Consider the following 18,353-nt stretch of genomic DNA (forward strand, 5'->3'; position numbering starts at 1 on the left):
AGGAATTATGATTTGAAGGAAAAAAACCCACAATTAGAAGGAAGTCTAGGATTAAATTAGACAAGTTTGCCCCAAATACTAGGGGGTCTATGGATTTTAACAAATCAAGTGAGAAATTTTGAAAGGGTTTCATAACCAAAGTCCTACCACCAGGGATTTTTTTTTTTCTCTAGGTAAGATTACCTTACCACTACGGTAATAATTGTGATACAATAACCAAATAACTGCTGTTAAGCCAAATAGAAATACTCCTTTTCCAAATGCCTCTCTAATTTGCATCTAAACTTTAGCTCAGGTTGCTTACTCTTAGAATACCCTTTCCCTCATCTCAACTGTCAAATATTCTCAGGATCTATACCCCTTGCATTAAATCTTCCCAGTTCATATTTCCTCCTCAGCTAGAAATGCCATTTCTCTCTTCTGTGCTCATATACCTGACCTGGAACATTTAATATACCCTGCCTTTAAGGACAGGGATTATTTTAACTCTGTATTGTATACTCTGCAAACTTAACATAGTGGGTGCTTGGTGAATGGCAGCTGATTGCTGAAAATCAGCAATAATATCTTTATGATAAATTTATTCTGGAAAGGCTAAATGCCCGCTAGATAAATACAGAAATGCCCAAGCTCCTCCTGGTCATTTAAGAATTTCTCTACCTTTTACTATGTACACAGGTCTCCTTTGATAGTATGCCACCTACTAAGACTCGAGTCTTATTTCTCTTGAAATGCCCTTTTTAAAAAAAATGTTAAAGCCAAAACCTGTGGGTAGGTTTATCAACAGAAGGCCTGTGAAATTTCAGTATCCCTCTGGAGGGCCATTGGTAATCTAATTGATTATCTAAAACTTGTCAATGAAGTATAGTTTAACCTATTTTCTGTTGGCCTTTATTTGTGTGTCTCTGAGGAGATGGGAGATAGAATGTAAAGTATTTATATTTAAAAATACTTTTCAAAAAACACCATCATCATAATCATAAAAAAAAACCACATATTGAGCATCTGCTGCAGTTCTTTAAATACTATGCTTCTGAATCCATCTGCTTACTGGTACCACCTTATTCAGTGAAATAGGTTTTCTAATAAATTTTCTTGGGCTATTGTATAAAAGACTATCCACGTCACACCAATGAAAGCATTTTTTTAAGCTCTATACCCATCATGGGGCTTGAACTCAGACCCCAAGATCAAGTCTCATGCTCTACTGACTAAGCCAGCCAGGTACACCCCAGAGAAAGCTTTTAGAAACTGAAGACAAAACTGTGGCTCAAATGTGGAGCATTTGTTTTCTGCTAGGACATTTAAGTCCTATTTATAATGTGATAAAGATCTACTTTTATGTACCCTTAGAGCTTTTATATAAAATCTTTATGACATTGATGTCTGTTTTTCAGAACCTGTATGTAAATTACAGTTTTTGAAAGATCTGTTGTTGCTATTGAGTTTGATTTGGCTTTGAGGTTGGTTGACTGTTACACTTAACATTTAACCAAAAGCCAGAATTACAACCAGCAATTATATGGTTTATATGGCAAAGCAGTTTCGCCTCTATATTGATTTGCTTTATGACCTGTTTTCTAGGCCTGTATTTTGACACTGCCACTATGTCCCCTCCAAAAGGTGAGAACTGACTATTCCATGTGTACCTAGACCATGTGGAGAAAGGACTGAGACTGGAAGCAGAAAACAGACATTGTATAGAGCAGAGTGCCTGACAACGGCTCACTCTAGTAGAGGGCAGTAATTGGCACATGATATGATCCTCTCGTCACAGAATTGTAAGTAACTTTGGGGAAGCACAGGGGAATTAGACTGTTGTCTCTGCTGACTCAGTAAAAAAAAAAAAAAAAAAAAAGTCTTCATTTTATCATTTGTGGCCTGTATGCTGTAAATTAAGATGTACTGAACTGAGGCGCCTGTTTGGCTCAGTTGGTTAAGCGTCTGCTTTTGGCTCAGGTCTTGATCCCGGGTCCTGGGATGGAGCTGAGCCATCCTGAGCTGGGAGCCTGCTTCTCCCTCTCCCTCAGCTGCTCCCCCTGCTTGAGCTCTCTCTCTCAAATAAACAAAATCTTTTTTTTTTTTAATTTTTTAATTTATTTACGATAGTCACAGAGAGAGAGGCAGAGACACAGGCAGAGGGAGAAGCAGGCTCCATGCACTGGGAGCCCGACGTGGGATTCCATCCCGGGTCTCCAGGATCGCGCCCTGGGCCAAAGGCAGGCGCCAAACCACTGTGCCACCCAGGGATCCCTCAAATAAATAAAATCTTAAAGAAAAAAAAAAGAGAGAGATGTACTTCAAGAAAAGATGTACTGAACTGTTAAATAGTGGACTTCCCTAGTTTGTGGATAAGTATTTAAGGGGAAAAAAAATGCAATATTCCCTGAAAAGTAAACTTGGGACCTCTGCCTTAAGACCTGATGCAGATGCTTGAGATACATGAATTTGAATAACAGATACATGAATTTGAATAACTGGATTAAAACTAAGTAATTAGGCCTTTGCCTGGAAAACAAATTAGAGGACTTTCGTCTTGATAGAATATGGAATAGAGAGAGATTATGGCCTCTTGAAACAGAATAATAGAAATTGACAAAGTAATGGAATTAAATATAGCAATATATACTACATGGAGAAGGATTTTAAGATAGTAACAAAGTAATGAAGAAACTGGGCATGTAACTGTTGTAGTAGATCTAACTAGATGTAACTATTGTAGCTTGATCTCACAACCCTGAGATCATGACCTAAGCCGAAATCACAAGTCTGATGCTTAACCAACTGAGGACCCCAATCTTTTTCTTTTAAAAAGAAATATGTGATGCACAAATTTATATAAATAAACTGTTTGATGAGGTATGTAATCTCAAATAAACACTTCTAAAAATCAACCCCTTTTTTTTCCTTAGGCTGTCATATCCTAAGCTTATGCCTATAAGAAAATCCCTACTCTTGTATTAGTTATGAGCATCAATGACTAAATGTGTTATATTCTTGAACCTTACCGTCATATTTATTAATAAAACTAAGATCTTTCCCAGTATTAGATTGAGGGAATGAAACTGAGAACTTAAAGTTCAAATGATTCAGTCAGTTAAAACTTTATAAAATTGACATGGCTTTAATTTCTCAAATGGAAAGGCAGGTAATTGAATTGTGGGAAATGTGCTGGTCTCCAGTTTCAAGAAACAGTACAGCACAAAGACATGGCATTCTGGCTGAAGAGCTATAATAATAAACAGAAATTTGAAAACCAGGAAGACAAGTTTTCCAAATGTGCAGTTGTGGCATTTCAAAGGAGATATAACAAAAAATTCCAGGAGATGGCCAAAATAGGTTTAGGTAATTGAGATTCCTTACATGAATACTTGGTTTTGATGGAGAAATACAGTTAAAAATGAAGGTTCTAAGAGGCCTGTGACTTTCTTCTTCTCACCCTAAATCAGGTTTGCTTCTGAGTAAAAAAGTGTTAGAACAAATCAAACAGGGATTCAGTACATTGTAGCAGGATTTTAAAACGTGGCCAAAGGAGGGAAAATTTTAATTGTCAATAATTTTTGTTTTCTAGGAGCTAAACCTTGTGTTGTAGGATTTCTATTTAAAAAGTCAAAGTATCTTCTATCTAGTTACTACTTGCTATAAAAAATAGCCACCTTCATCAGAAAGAAATTCCACATTATTCTATATTTTGAATTGATTTTTTAATGTACCATTTTAATGATATATAAGGAAATCTAAAATATCAATCTGTGCTTCCAAAATAGCATTTTAAAAAAACTCAGTAATATGTCTTCTGGATATATCAGCATCTTTTAGACCATTTCACCTCAAAACTTGAACCATTTGATTAATCAAGTTCAGTAAACCTAGAACTTCAAATAAGGTTATCCAGAACTGGGAACATTTTTTTCTGTATTTCTGTCCTAGTTGCATCCGACTTATATGCCTGGTCTGATGACTTCTATCTTTTTATGACTCCTAAATTATGGAGGTAAGTCAAGATTTAATATCAATTATAGTCATAATAACATTCATTCTGAACTTCTGTTCCCTTAACATTAATTACTAAGCATTCTTGTAGCATTGCATTTTTATTAGCATATTATGTACATTCCAGTTTTGGCTGGCTGATTTCACTGATTAAATGTGTAATTTTGTGTCACTTTCAACTAGTTAGTATTCATATATACATCTATATTTTCATCTCATTTTGTATGCAGTTACCCAAGTAAGCAATTTTTTAAAAAGATTTTATTTATTTATTTGAGACAGAGCACAAGCAGCATTAGGGGCAGAGGAAGAGGGAGAAGTAGACTCCCTGCAGAGCAGGAAGCCCAATGTGAAGCTTGATCCCAAGACCCAAAATCATGACCTGAGTTGAAGGCAGGCTCTTAACCAACTGAGCTACTCAGGCACCCTACCCGAGTAAACTAATAGAAAAATACCATTGGATTTTTTTTCTGTAGTCTTTAGCTTGAATCAGTTCTTTTAGACTCTACATAAAGTATCATCCATCTTTGAATCTACTATAATTCTTGTTTTTCCAAGTACCTATTCACTGAGACTACAGTGTTCCAGATTTTTCAATTCAGTTTGAGACCATTAGATGTCCAGCACTGTGGGAGAATATAACGATCAGTAGAAAGTGCAATCCCAGTCTTCATATTAAAAGAATTCATGGAAGCTCAGACATTACAGCCAGACTTCCCTGGGGTCTCTTAATACAAGGAGAGAAAGATAAACCTCTCCTATTTGGCTTCCAACTTGGGAACCCAAAGAAATTTAGATTCTTACCAGAGTATAAAATAATGGAGAGTATCATGAAATAAAAACAATTGGTTTTGGATGTGTTTTACTCAGCTGATAGAGTAAAAAACCACTTTAAAACAGTGATTTATGGATTTGGAGATGTTGATATGAAATGTGAAGGTGCAGAATGCTGCCTACCTAAAAGCTCTGTATAATTAGACAAGTCTTAGGCACTTTTTAGTTCGGGAAACAAAGTCCTATTTATTTTGCTGTGTGTTATGCTCTTTAATTCTGTGCCATGCTTAATACTCATTTCCCATTCACTATGTAAGGTGTTAACTTTTTATCCATTAAAAGATTTTTGTGGTTGGATCTATCTCTTAGTTTAGGTAATTATTAAGGCATTTTTTAAGCTTAATATTTATGACATAATGAGTTTTTTGGTGAAATTTTTACTTTAATTTTCACCTCTAAAAGGTCTAATAGAAGGCCTAATAATTCTTGAAGTGTAGCTCTGTGGCAAAGCTGGTAATTATGGCTTTTACTAGGTCATTGGTATTCCAGAAATCTAAGTATTTTTAGTAATATATTTTCATGTCAACTCTATTTCTTGAACTTTGAAACACTAAGTTTGATGTCACATTGTTTTCTTCCATGGGTTTTTTTGGCTACAAGAAAATATAAAACTTTCCTAAATTTTTTTTTTTAATTTTCTCATAGTGAAAAAAATTTTTTTTCTCATAGTGGCTCTTCTGCATTGCTAAACTTGCTGTAAAGGAGCTCATTTACCCAATACAGAGGAAAAATAACAGTAGGATATGGGAGGTTTAGAGTGCTCTAAGCAAGTCTTTTGTTATCCCAGCAAGGTTTCTAGTGATGTGACCATTTCTATTATTTGTGATAGAGAACCAATACAAAAACTTATAAAGCAAAAGTGAAATGCGCCAGATGTAAACAGTATAGAAGATAAATTTGAAATAGCTTATGATTCCCTAAACCATATAGTATTTCTCTAGGTGCTTTCCCTTGACCATTTTATGTCATTTCAGGCTCCTTGATTTCAGATATATTTTGAAAGCAGCTCAAATTAATTCCAACTTTACCATAACCTAAGAACTCTTTGTAATTATGACTTGTATATTAAATGCAAGAGTAAATTTCAACCTTAGCTTTCCTTTTTAGAAAATCTTCTTAGGGATAACTTCCAGTCACTTATAAGGTAAATTATTGAGGTTTAAGAATTAGCTAAGATATTTAGTGTCTCATCCAAAATGAAATTGTGGGTGATGGAGAGAAGCTAAACCCACATAAAAGAAGTAGGAGAATAGGGGAGACCCAACTACTGATGGTCCCATTAAGGACTGACAGATCTTAATGTGTCATTGTGATGATTTGTATTTGTACACATGAGATAGATTGATATGTACATATGATTTGATAGAACAAAATTTTCAGCGTGGTTTGTCCAAGACAAGCTTCTGCCATTATTTTCTTATATTTTAAAATAACACTAAATAACAATGAAATTAATTCAGTCAAGAGTTAAGAGTTAAGTGATACCCATATGAAAATGTTGGGCCACATGTAGGTGCCAATTAGTAACAAAGTTATTATTCCTCTCACCAAATGTTTAGCAGTGGTTTATACATAGTAGTGTTAAAATTGTTGAGTGGATTGACCTCACATTCAGGTGAAAAAAAATTGTTTTATGATGGCATGTAAGTCTATACAGAGGAAAGGGCTGGTTAATATGCTTGTTCGGAAAGGAGGAAGATAAGGCCTCACTGAGAAGGTACATTTGAAAGTGGGCCACCAGTCATCTTTCTCTTCTTCATCATCGTCACCATCACTAAAGTTACTTGGTGCCTACCTTGTGCCAGACAGTGTGTTGAGTATTTTACATTATCTCCTTTTATTTTCATATATCCTATAAGGGAGATAAATTATCCTCATTTGATAGATGATGAAGTTGAAGCACAAAGAGCTTAAATGGCATGCCCAAGTCACATAGCTAGTAACTGATTAAGTTGGGATTAGAAATCAAGCAGTCTGATTCCAGAGCCCATTCTTGAGAGTTGTGTAAGTTTTCAAGAAAAGAAAAGGAAAGAGGCATTGAAGGTAGAAGTAACATGTGCCAACACACTAAGTGCACAGTGGTATTCAGAGAGCAGCTAGCCGTTAGTGTGGCGTAAGCACTGGTGAAGTATGGTTGCCGGAGATGGCATGCTAGGAAACACGGACAAGAGTTACACTGAGTACATATTTGACTAACATACATGCCATAAATGTGGAATTTCCAAAAAAGAAAATGGCAATTTCTCTTTACTGTAAAAGAGAACAGAGGACCTCATTTCTTTTTCTGAGATTGCTCCGACAGGGTAGTTTCTGGTTTCAGTGTTTTGTTCATGGTGAGAACTTCAGGCCTTTTTATCCTTTCAAAGCTATAGCATTCAGTTTTGTCTTCAGAGGATGATGTTCTAGTGCTGACTAGGTGGAAGCCTTCCATTAATAAAGTGTCGATTAGTAAGCCGAGGACGTTAGTTCCGTTGGCCAATTTTCGGTTATCAGGTTTTATAGAAACATACCTAGGACACACAATAGAAGTTTGATTATAAAGCATCCCTTTAATAACTAGCAAAACTAAACACATCAGTTTGACCTACAACTTCAAATAAAGGTGTCATACCATTTTTGTTCAGGTTTTTTTTTTTTTTTTTTTTTTTTTTTTTTTTTTTTTTGAGACTTCATTTATAAATCCAATCAGTAACTTCGGGTACTGAAAATAGAGACCTTCCTGTGATCTCCAAGGTCATTTTAATTCCACATTTAGGAATATACCAACATTGACGAATTTTCATTGCAAAATCATTTTCTGGAGCAAACAATTTGATTAAACAATTAGCTTAATTTTTATATAATGTAACAACTATTTCCAATTTTTGTTTTCAGTTTACTAAATATTGTTTTAATCAACGTAATTAAGTTAATTAATTCAACCATTTTAATGAATATTTTCTACATTTACAGTTTTCCTGCTAGATGTAATTCTACCCAGATTAGCACTGACAGAACAAATTGTTTCTTTTGTGGCGTATTTCTATCAAACACATGGTTTTCAGATACAATTTTGCAAAAATAAAAATGTCAAGATTTTATTGTCAGTTTTTACTCAATCAAAATTGTTCCATTGCTAAAGAGTAAAGCTCAGGGTCAAAAGGCCTCTGGAGTCAAAATGACAAAACTTTCTATTTCCTAGGAAATTCTATAGAACCAATACACATAGTTCAAGAAAAATATACCTGAACTTTTCAGATTGGCTGTATCTTAGTTTTAATAGTGTCAACATAGCATGTCCACTATATATTGCGATAGATATTACCCCTTTACATGCCATCCAGGATATTTTTATGTCTTTGAATCCTCTCACTGTTTGTTTATGAGATGTGAAGAAAAGGCTAACTTAAATTACTTCCACATAGCAGCCTAAATTCTCAGTAGTTTCATGTCATAAAAAGAGCCCTTAAGGCTTCCTTAGCCTCTTTTTAATTATGATTAAAATAGAGTGATTATTGGGGCACCTGAGTGGCTCAGTCGGTTAAAGGTCTGCCTTCCACTCAGGTCATGATCCCAGGGTCCTGGGATCAAGCTCTACATCAGGCTCCCTGATCAGGGGGAAGCCTGCTTCTCCCTCTCCCTCTGCCTGCCACTCCCCCCTGCTTGTGCACGCTCGCTCTCTCTCTCTCTCTCTCTCTCTCACTCAAATAAGTAAAATCTTTTTTAAAAAATCAAATAAGAGTGATTATTGTAGCTTACATTTAGAAATTAATTAATTCTAGGCAAAGAAAATACTATAAGATTTATAAAAGTACATATCAAAAAATGTTTATTATGTTTGATACAGCAAATTTTTAACATTAGGAAATCATTCCATCTAGTCCCAATTCCCAGATCTTGTGTGTGTAGCCTAGAAGCATTTGTTAAAGAGAAGAAAAGTTATAGCATATCTCACATTAAGATACAAATAATATACAGTAGATGATAACAAACACTTGCAAGAAATCACTGAGCTACAGTACTTGATTCTCTTTGAGGTCAAATTAAGAAATGAAAGATTTTAAGGCAGAAGAGGATAGAAGAATGAATGCATTGAGAAATAGAAAATCAAAACTTATTTTTTTATAAGATCTTATTTATTTATTGAGAGAGAAAATGATCAGGGGGAGGGGCAAAGGGAGGGAGAAGTAGACTCCCCACTGAGTGGGGAGCCTGATGCCGGGCTTGATCCCAGAACCCTGAGATCATGACCTGAGCCAAAGGCAGACCCTTAACTGACTGAGCTACCCAGGCGCCCCTCAAAACTTATTTTAAAAACTTAAAAATGCAACTACACTTTTCCATTTGATCCAGTTTAATAAGGAAAGGTCGGATAGAATAAAGGCTCTAGAATCCTGTGACCATAACTTGAGCTTGATAATGTGGTATCATATGAATGGCCTTGTGCAAGTTGCAAGCCAAGTCTTTTTTTCTTTTCTTTTTTTTTTTTTTTTTATTTACGATAGTCACACACAGAGAAAGAAAGGCAGAGACATAGGCAGAGGGAGAAGCAGGCTCCATGCACCGGGAGCCCAATGTGGGATTCGATCCCGAGTCTCCAGGATCGCGCCCTGAGCCAAAGGCGGGTGCTAAACCGCTGCGCCACCCAGGGATCCCCCAAGTATTTCTTATACTGTGAACTTCAGAGATGATAACTGAGCAATCTGCTAGGTTAACAAGATCTCAGAGTGGTGAATCATATTAGTAGAACATACTGAACAGCTGGATGATACACCGGACTCTTAGGGCCAACCAGGCAACTCCTCCACTTCCAACCTATAAAAAACATCTGAATGGATGATTCAGAACAGGGAGTGAACAAGAAATAAAAATGACTACGCAGGCAGTTACGTACCTAAGATGGGCCTTTCAGGGCCAGAGTTTTCATCCAATCACCCAAAATCCCAATAATGTTCCTTTCTCAGGTTATCCATCTCTACTTTGAAATTGGCATGATAGAAAAAAATCAACACTTATGGAGTGGAAAAGAACTCTAAACTTTCAGCAACTGAAAATAGTACTATTTGGTGATGAAAAAATATAATTAGTAAAACAGCTTCTGGTTTTGGAATTCCCTATTTTGGAAGTTTAAATATAATGCCACTCTCACATTATGATGAAAAAAATTAACAACAAAGGAAAAACCAGTTGGCACTGTACATACAAGTATATTCCAACCTTAGTTTTTAATTTTTGTTTTTTAGTGTTTTTTTCAATTATTTTCTCCAAATGCATAGATATAAGTGTTTAGTATTTCCAGTATCTTTTCATCTTGCATGTTTCTTCTTAAAATTAATTAGGCCATTTTTCCTAGGTTTCTATCTTTAAAAAGGGCGGGGGGATCCTCAAAGATCCTAATCATTAAATCAAATTAAAAAAAAAAAAAAAACTGATAGTTTTTCCCTTCTATTCATTAGTGCCCCACCAGTGAAAAGAAAGTTGTATACAGAGATATCTTAAAACACTTCAAGATAAAGATAGGGTCTTAAATTCCCTTCACAATCAGCCTATTAATTTAACTCTTCCCAAAGTGACATTTCAACCTTTTGGAGAGGGCAGGAAATTATTAAGTGTAAGAACTGAAGAATTGTCATACTGCCCAGTGTTCTTCAGTTGGTAAGTAGAACAAAGGGGTGTGTTGTGGGAGAGGCAAACATTGATCCTTCCCAATGGCGACTGCTGAAGTCAAGAAAATATCCCAAACTATGTCTACCTTTTCTCAACGCCCCCTCAAAAAAAAAAAAAAAAAACATTTTAAATAATACCAGTAAAAAACATATGCAGGCTCCTTTTTCTTCCTCCTGAAAATTAAAGCCAGCTTTAACAGTTAGTAAAATAATGGTGGGACAGCATTAAGACATTTTTAAGGAGAAAAAAAAGTGTCCCTGACAGCAGAGTGGAAATCAGCCTTAGTGTTCAGCCAAGAACAACAGTGAGAGAAAGTGAATAATTGACTCAGGAGCAACTATCCTTAACATACTGACAGCCTATCCCAATATTTTGAGTTGTCTCAGAGTGCCAAAGATGTAATAGGATACCAGATTTGCTATGGGATATATCTGCCTTAATGGTGTTTAAAAATAAAGTGGGATGGAGGAAAATCAGTAGTCAAATCATAAGGACTAAAAGAGCAAATACACACAGAGTGTAAGGAAATCGGGAGAAACTACTGAAACTTTACTACATTGCCAGCCACTAAAAGAATCTCTTGGGGAAAGAAAGCGGTCTCGGTCCTAAGCCAAATTCACCAGCAATGGAACATTATCTATAAAATTATTTCCTCTCACAACTTGAATGACTATAGTTGCAGTTTTCCCTGGACAGTCTTGGCTTATTCCTATTGTCCCACATAATAACAATACCCTCTTTCACTCTGAAAAGTAGCCCAGTTTGGACAGTAATTATCTGATCATTCTACCCAGCTCTACTTATTACCTCAAAACATTTGAGTAATCTTTTTTTTTTTTCCAAGAAAAGTCTCAGCCATGAGAAACTTTCAGTTTGGAGGGGAAACATCAGGAACTGTCATAAGAGGAGAAAGCCTTCCAAGTACAAAATACCTGACTCCAGTTTGGTTATCAGTAGTGTTGTCGGAGCCGCACCAGAAAACCAGGTCATGGTAGGAAGGTCTTTGTGGAGGCAGAGGAAGTAAGGTCATCTGAGGAGGGAAAGAGTTACTACTCCAGGTCAGTGCCGAAGGTTGCTCTACAAACACCGTAATCCTCCCAGTTAGCATCTCAATTGTTTTGCTGCAAGAGCCAAACACCCTGAAAAAAGCTTGAGTGTTTCTGCTTAGGAACTGCACCTCCACAAGAGCAGGTCTTGGCAGTAGCCGGTCTTCTTGGTTTAAGAGGTCGACCAGAGGATCCAGTTCATAGAAAAGAGCTTCTCTCTGAAGCCTCAGATAGTCTGAAAAGTCGGCTGGTAATAACAGCTGATGAGTTCTCAAAAAATCTAAGATGAAACTAAATAGCATGCCATCTCTGTCCACAAAAATCTGGCCACCAACCATCTTGAATTCTTGGTCTGTGCCCTCCATCATTCGTGTCAACCGAGAAGCAGGAAACTGCTTTATGGTAGAGCACCTTGTTGTGAATATCTTCCCTCCCACATTCAAAGTGACCAGTTCCTGACTACTCATCCTTTTCTTGCTTCAAGCTAGAGGCTGCAAACCATCAGCCACAGACTTGGCAACTTGTAAATCAACCTCCGACCATAAATGTTGCTGGTTACATACAATTAAGAAATGGAGAGGCGGGGAAAATAACAAAAAACAGACCTCTAGATTCCCACATAACTGCTGTAAAGCAAATAGCGAGCGTATCCATAGCTGTGTTTGCAAATTTGAGTTGCTTGGGAACTTGCAGTATACAAAATGAAAAAGCAACAGATGAGGAACTGGATTGTTTAAGAAAAACTGCCAATATTTCTAAGGAGAGATGTCAAGTAGATCCCTTTCCTGTATTCCATTAAAAAAAAAAAATTCTCCATGAAAACCTATTGTATATCTCTATTTTAAAGAAAGAAAAAAAAAATACTGGGAGGCACCTGGGTGGCTCATTGATTGAGCATCTGCCTTCAGCTCAGGTTGTGATCCGGGGGTCCAGGAGTCGAGCCCCACATTGGGCTCCCCGCAGGGAGCCTGCGTCTCCTTCTGCCTGTGTCTCTGCCTCTATGTCTCTCATGAATAAGTAAAATCTTAAAAATATATATATACTGGGAGGGGTCCCTAGATGGCTTAGTTAAGTGTCTGCCTTCAGCTCAGGTCATGATGGGTTGGGGGCCCTTGGATCCAGCCCAGTGTCAGGCCCTACTTCTCCCTGTCTCTCCGCCCCTCCCCCACTCGTGCGTGAGCTCACATGCACACATGCTCTCTCTCCCCATCTCCCTCGTGCTCTCAAATAAATTATAATCTTTAGAATAAAAATACTGGGAGCAGAAAAGCACTCCCCTTTCCTCCCCTTTCCCCAGACCTCTTATCTACAGTGAGTTATCACAGCAGAGTAAGATTTACAGAGAAACATGATCATAATTTATGAACCCCTTAGCAATTTAGTGGCTAAATCATGAATTGTCAATTATGGATGAGGCAGCCATTACCTCAACTAGCAGCTTAATTTGACTTATTCCCGTAGCTGGATTCTTCTGTACTTTAAATTTAGTTGCCTCCTCTCAACCAAATTAAAGGACAGGGTAAAAGACACTGTGGGCTTTCTAAGGAATATCCTGTTCCATGACAAAAATAAGGGACTAGAGAGCATTGTAAGATGAGATCACTTCTTGTTTCACCTGAATTCTAAGCATGATGAGAAAATGAAGTATTTTTAATCTGTGGGAGATAGGGCATCTTTATCTCATGCAAGCAGATAGGACAGCAACAGTGTTTTCTTTTTTCCCCAGTTGTATATATGTATGTGCATTTCTTGCTATCTTTTTAAAAAAGATTTAAATTATAGCTAACACACATTAGTGTTTAGCTGATTGCTTTGTACTTTATAATAGCTGAAAGACTGTTCCATCTATCATCAAATTAATCTTACCCTTTAGAAAGATGTTAAGCAAGTGCATTGGTTTGGTTGTACAGTTGCCATGATACCTTGGAACAACACAACACTTAGCTGCCAGTAAAAAGAAGGCTTTCCCATTTCCTGTTCTTGCCATGTGTGTGACTTTTTTTTTTTTTTTTTAAACCTGTGCCTTTGCTTGCACAGCTACCTAACACTGCTGTACTGTATCACTGAATTCCTTTGGTGATAAGTTTACAAGACCAAAGGAGAAAAAGGCAAGTTGAAATCCCCACCCTCCTAAAAATGCTGGAAAATGCTTTTTGTTCACCTGAGATTTACATTTCAGCAAAAAAGTAAAATTTAGAAATCCAAATCTAGAAAAATTTGGAAGTCCAATCCACCCATATTTCTTTACTTTTTTTTTTTTTAAAAAGAACGTTCAGTCTCAAAAAAAGCTGCTTTACAAGAGTCATCTTTATTACATGCTTAAATGAACAATCACGGTTACACTTCCTCATTAATAAACTATCAGATCGTGTGCTCTTTTGCCTCCTCTTTCCACAGCGTAAACACAACCAACATTGGGGGCAGGAGGTGTATTTCAAAAGCACTCTTTAAAAAGGAAGGAGGGTTCAGGACTGTACTATTAAATTCACATTTATCTTTATGCTACCTAATTTGAACACCACGAACAGGACATTACTTTTGAAAGGCATACTTTTGCAGGAAAATATCTGACTGAAATCTTGACCAAATCTGAACTACCGCTCGGCTTGTCAACAAATTTCTAACAAAAGACAGAGAACTATATGCTTGCAACAGGTTTTTATAATAGTTTATATTTGCACACAAAGTCTGCCACATTGTTCAGCACCACCAACATAAAATTCTTAAATTTTTCACTGAAAATGAAAAACCCGTCCATCACCTGTTCCCAGTAAAACATTGATTGTTCTACAAAATCAGCTGATTTAGTCAGATAGGAACTGAAGTTTGAGAGATGGTCTTTCCAAATTGTGAGTTCATCAAATAAAGATCCTTCTAGAAATATAGTGGGACCAAAGAAAACAAGAAGGCTGAACAGAAGGACCACCACAAACAACTGATAAAAGCTCCAGGGAATCTTGCTAATGAATGTGCCAGTGTCTTGAGGCAAGGAAAGTTTATCCACATCTACTAATTTTATGTCTTCCCACTGACTGGTATCAAAGTTCTTCATTAAAGGACTGGTGGGCAAGTTAGAGGGAGGTAAAGGAGTCTCCTTGATTACTTTTATTTTCTCCCTGAACTCCTGCATCTGTTGCAGAAATATGATGGGTTCTGACACGTCTTTGAAAGCCTCGGCAATGTTAAAGGCCATTCGTTGTTCCTGCAAGATAGTGTTGAGTTTGTTGATCTCTGGGTCATAGGCTTGCATAACTGCAAGTTTCATGGTCTCAAAGTCAGACAGGATTTCATTCTTCTTTTGATCTAATGTGTGTTGTAACTTCTCAAAAAACTCCTTCACCTTATCTGAATCTCTAGTCAGTAACTGTAGAGATTTCCTTTTGCTAGTTTCCAAGGTATCCAAGCGAGAAAGAGCATCTCCCCGACGCCAGGTCTCAAAGCTCTGGAAGAGCGACTCAAAGGCATCTCTTTCCTGAGCATAGGCATCTTCAATAGAACAGAAGACATGCTTGGTGTGGTCACCACGAGTAGCACAGATCCCACAAATGAGCTGCATATCAGTCAAGCAGAAAATGTTGAGAGGCTGCCCTAAGTGTCCTTTGCACACTGGCATTTTGGGAGAGATCTTGATTTTGTTATACTTTTCCACAATACCCTTCAGGGAGTAATTAACCTGCAGGCTATTAACTCCAGTAGCTGACGTTTCCTTACGGCATGTAGGGCACTTGAATGGAGAGGCTCTCCACAAGGAATTCCGTACAGTTCCCTCTAAGATACCTTCTAAGCATTTTTTGCAAAAGTTGTGTGAGCAAGGCAAAACTCGAGGATCATCAAACAGACTGCAACAAATTGGGCACGTGAGATCTTCTTCAAGCAGCTCCATCACATCCTACCATAGAAAAAGAAACATTTTTACTCCAGTAATAATCAGAAGAAACTCTCTTCATGGGCATTAAAAACGATCTCTCACTGAAATAACCAGGCAAACAAAGGAAATGAGTGAGAAATTTGGGAAGGGAATGCACACCAAAGCAGATTTAATCTGCTAGGACTAGAACGCACTCCTTATTAGCAGGACTCCCTGTACACAAGGGCTTTGTGTGGGCTTTCCAACAACAGTCTTTGGCTGAGATAGGGTTAGGTCTAGGACAACTGCAAGTTGAGCCAGCAGGACCCAACTTGATTGTTTTAAAACAGAAAGCTGACTACTAGCTGTCAGAAACAAAGCTACTCAGTGTCTGAATAGAATGAGCTCTTTAGTCTGGGCCCACAATTAGAAAATGGTATGCTATTTAAAAGAAAGAAACACAGAAATATAAATTCAAGCATGCATCTTGTTCAGGCTCTTATTAAAAATTGGCAAATTTTTCTATTTCAAAGGCAAGATTACAATTATTAAAATCATAAGTAAAAACATTAGAGTTGCAATTCATTCTTTAGAGAATTAAATGAGTAGTTGTTGTTTTAACCACCAGGACTGTCTAGAGCATCAATTCTCAAAATGTGGGCAGAAATCTGGTGTTTCTAAGGCTCTTTCAAGTCATTCGTGAAGGTCAATACTTTTTTTCACAGTAATACTGAGATGATACTTGCTTTTGGCACGTTGACGATAGTGCTGTAAAAGCAATGGTAAGTAGACACTGCTGGAGCCTCAGCAGGAATCCAGCAAGGCAAAGGGTAGCCCCAAACTGTACCACGAGTTACTGTAATCCTCATTACTATACACCCACAGCACGAGTGAGGGGTGGTAGCCAGTTTCATTTAAGAATGTTGTTTATGAAGCAGCAACAAGTATTTATTTATCTTATTAAATCTTGATTCTTGTGTACATGCCTTTTTAATACTTTGAATGACAAAACAGGAAGTAAACAAAGCATTACTGCTGCATCCAGCAGATACCGTCTGGAGAAAAAGCAATTACATGATTGAGTCGCAGTCTCAACCAGCTGCTTTTTTCCTTGTGGAACACAATTTTTACAGAATGAATGACAAACTGGCTTAGGTAAAGCAAGCATCTTCTCAAAAATAAAATAAGCCCTTCACTTTGGGGAAACAAATGATATTTCTTACCAATGATAAAAGTTAAGTTTTTGAGTAAAAATTAGAATTCTGGCAAAAATTTTTGCCACTTAAGAACTTGATAGCTTCTCATTAAAGATTTTTTAAAAATTATTTTTATTGGAGTTCAATTTGCCAACATATTCATTAAAGATTTTCTAATGAAATACGTGGTAATTTTAAAGAATGTGGGCTTTTAATTTTTTTAGGGGGGACATTATTGTATAATAAAATATTAATATTCGGGGATCTGCATAACACAATGAACAAATTGGTCCACCAATGCATGTTATAAATCATGCTTGGGTAAAAGATCAAAAGACCAATACATTCAACAGTATGATTCCAAATTTCATATTGCAACTTTTAAGAAACTACCACTTGTTGAGTTTTGGTATAGTATCAAAGATCCACAATGATCAGAAAAGGCTATTAAAATATTCCTCCCTTTATCAACTATATATCTGCAAGACCAGATATGATCTTCTTTGTATATTTCAACCAAAATAACGTACTGTAACAGGTGTAATGCAGGGACAGATTAAAGACTCCAGTTATAATCTATTAATAGCAGTTCATTAAAGAGAACTATAAATATGTAAAGTAAAGCCACTCTTCTCAAAACTGTTTTGAAAATGTTATTTTTCACAAATTATTTGTGTCAACACGTAATGGGTTTATCGTTATTTTAAATATCTGAAAATTTTTGTTTTAATTTCCAATACAATAAACATCTACATACAGTACATATGTAAATAAAAACTCTTCGGATCCTCAGTTTTTACGAGTGTAATATAAAGTCCTGAGACCAAAAAATTTGAGATTCCTGATCCAAAGAAGATCATTTCTCAGTTCAAGTTTATTATTTTAAAATGTACACTTTAAAACCTCCATCCCTAAAGTTTTAAAACCAAATATAGTGCTAAATATGTCCTCATTCAGCTTGCTGAGGGACATATGTATGTCACAGTACCACCAAACTAATAAATAAAATAGAGTCTAATAATCTGTAGACCATCTTATAATCAAAAGTAAATAAATTTGGGCTGTAATTTTAGGAGTCACAATTAGAGCTATAATCTAAAAGAGAAATAGTATTTAAAAAGTTAGCTATTTCCAAGGCTAATTAGTTTGTGGTTTTACATTAAGTTATGGGAGATATGTATAAAAAATTATACAATTATATGCAGAATTAAAGCAAAGGTTATTTGAAAAGCATTGGGAGGAGGAGAATGGCTATAAACACTGGAGTTAGTATACTCCCTGAGAGAAGTTCTGTAGCAGCTGTAAAACATTCTGACTCTAGAACAGAGAAGGAAAACTTTTGATGATCCTCCTATTTTATCATCTCCACTGCTCCTTGTCCCTCTTTCACCTAAGAACTCTATGCCAAAACTAGATTTTGGAGAAGGCAGTAGAAACAGGAAAGTAATGGGGGTCAGCATTCAATAAGATAATTTATTCATTCTTGCAAGGTTAGTATTTCCAGACATTCTTATCCAAGCATATTAAATAAGAGGAAAAACAAAGAATACCAAGTGGTTGGGATGCAGAGGAAAAAAGCAAAGAGAAACTTTGAGGAACTCTGAGAAAGATACTGTAATAGGGGCCAAAAAGAATTTTAAGGCAATCAAGTGTGATCAAAAGTAAACAGGAAAATGTCATACACAGGAAAATTTAGTGGTAAACAGACATCAATGCCATAATCACCTTATAGGTCTGAAAATGAATCAGAGGTAAAAACTATTTAAAAGTTTGCATAGGGACACCTGGGTG

General features: G+C 36.5%; 3 protein-coding genes across 43 annotated transcripts in view; 1 reads left to right on the top strand and 2 right to left on the bottom strand.

Moving 5' to 3' along the window:
* The window catches only part of LOC102156997, a 126,772-nt gene that overhangs the window by 80,525 nt on the left and 27,894 nt on the right, over positions 1-18,353 (top strand). For 15 of the 39 annotated variants that reach the window (XR_005376132.1, XR_005376148.1, XR_005376163.1 and 12 more), the window contains 3 exons: positions 1,585-1,781; positions 3,931-3,994; positions 7,780-7,905. Coding sequence is in view for 5 of the 39 variants with exons in the window: in XM_038569431.1 (XP_038425359.1) it covers positions 1,585-1,623; positions 3,931-3,994; positions 7,780-7,891 (215 nt within the window). In the remaining 34 variants the exon portion in view is untranslated. Of the gene's footprint in view, positions 1-1,584; positions 1,782-3,930; positions 3,995-5,801; positions 5,855-7,779; positions 7,906-9,770; positions 10,725-11,317; positions 12,342-18,353 lie in introns of those variants that run through there. The other 24 variants (XR_005376161.1, XR_005376155.1, XR_005376151.1 and 21 more) reach the window with 8 other exon arrangements.
* KCNRG (potassium channel regulator) lies at positions 4,302-12,426 on the bottom strand. The gene is made up of 2 exons (XM_038569424.1): positions 11,406-12,426; positions 4,302-7,337 (listed from the first exon to the last, which is right to left on the bottom strand). The coding sequence occupies exons 1-2, from the start codon at positions 11,984-11,986 to the stop codon at positions 7,100-7,102; spliced, it is 819 nt and encodes a 272-aa protein (XP_038425352.1). The 5' UTR covers positions 11,987-12,426; the 3' UTR covers positions 4,302-7,099.
* Positions 13,809-18,353, bottom strand: part of TRIM13 (tripartite motif containing 13) — a 32,358-nt gene continuing 27,813 nt past the window's right edge. For all 3 annotated transcript variants that reach the window (XM_038569421.1, XM_038569422.1, XM_038569423.1), the window contains one exon: positions 13,809-15,408. In XM_038569421.1, the coding sequence (XP_038425349.1) occupies positions 14,179-15,402 (1,224 nt within the window). In that variant the 5' untranslated portion in view covers positions 15,403-15,408 and the 3' untranslated portion in view covers positions 13,809-14,178. The remainder of the gene's footprint in view (positions 15,409-18,353) is intronic.

Source organism: Canis lupus, chromosome 22 (genome assembly GCF_011100685.1).
Source record: "Canis lupus familiaris isolate Mischka breed German Shepherd chromosome 22, alternate assembly UU_Cfam_GSD_1.0, whole genome shotgun sequence".
NCBI classification, from domain to species: Eukaryota; Metazoa; Chordata; class Mammalia; order Carnivora; family Canidae; genus Canis; species Canis lupus.

What these genes read in the sequence shown, in the direction of transcription:
- KCNRG (XM_038569424.1), bottom strand. Translation starts at nt 11,986, where the DNA reads ATGAGTAGTCAGGAACTGGTCACTTTGAATGTGGGAGGGAAGATATTC. An exon ending in GATAACCAAACTGGAGTCAG is followed by an intron (nt 7,338 to 11,405) that starts GTATTTTGTACT and finishes TGTGTGTCCTAG; the next exon opens with GTATGTTTCTATAAAACCTG.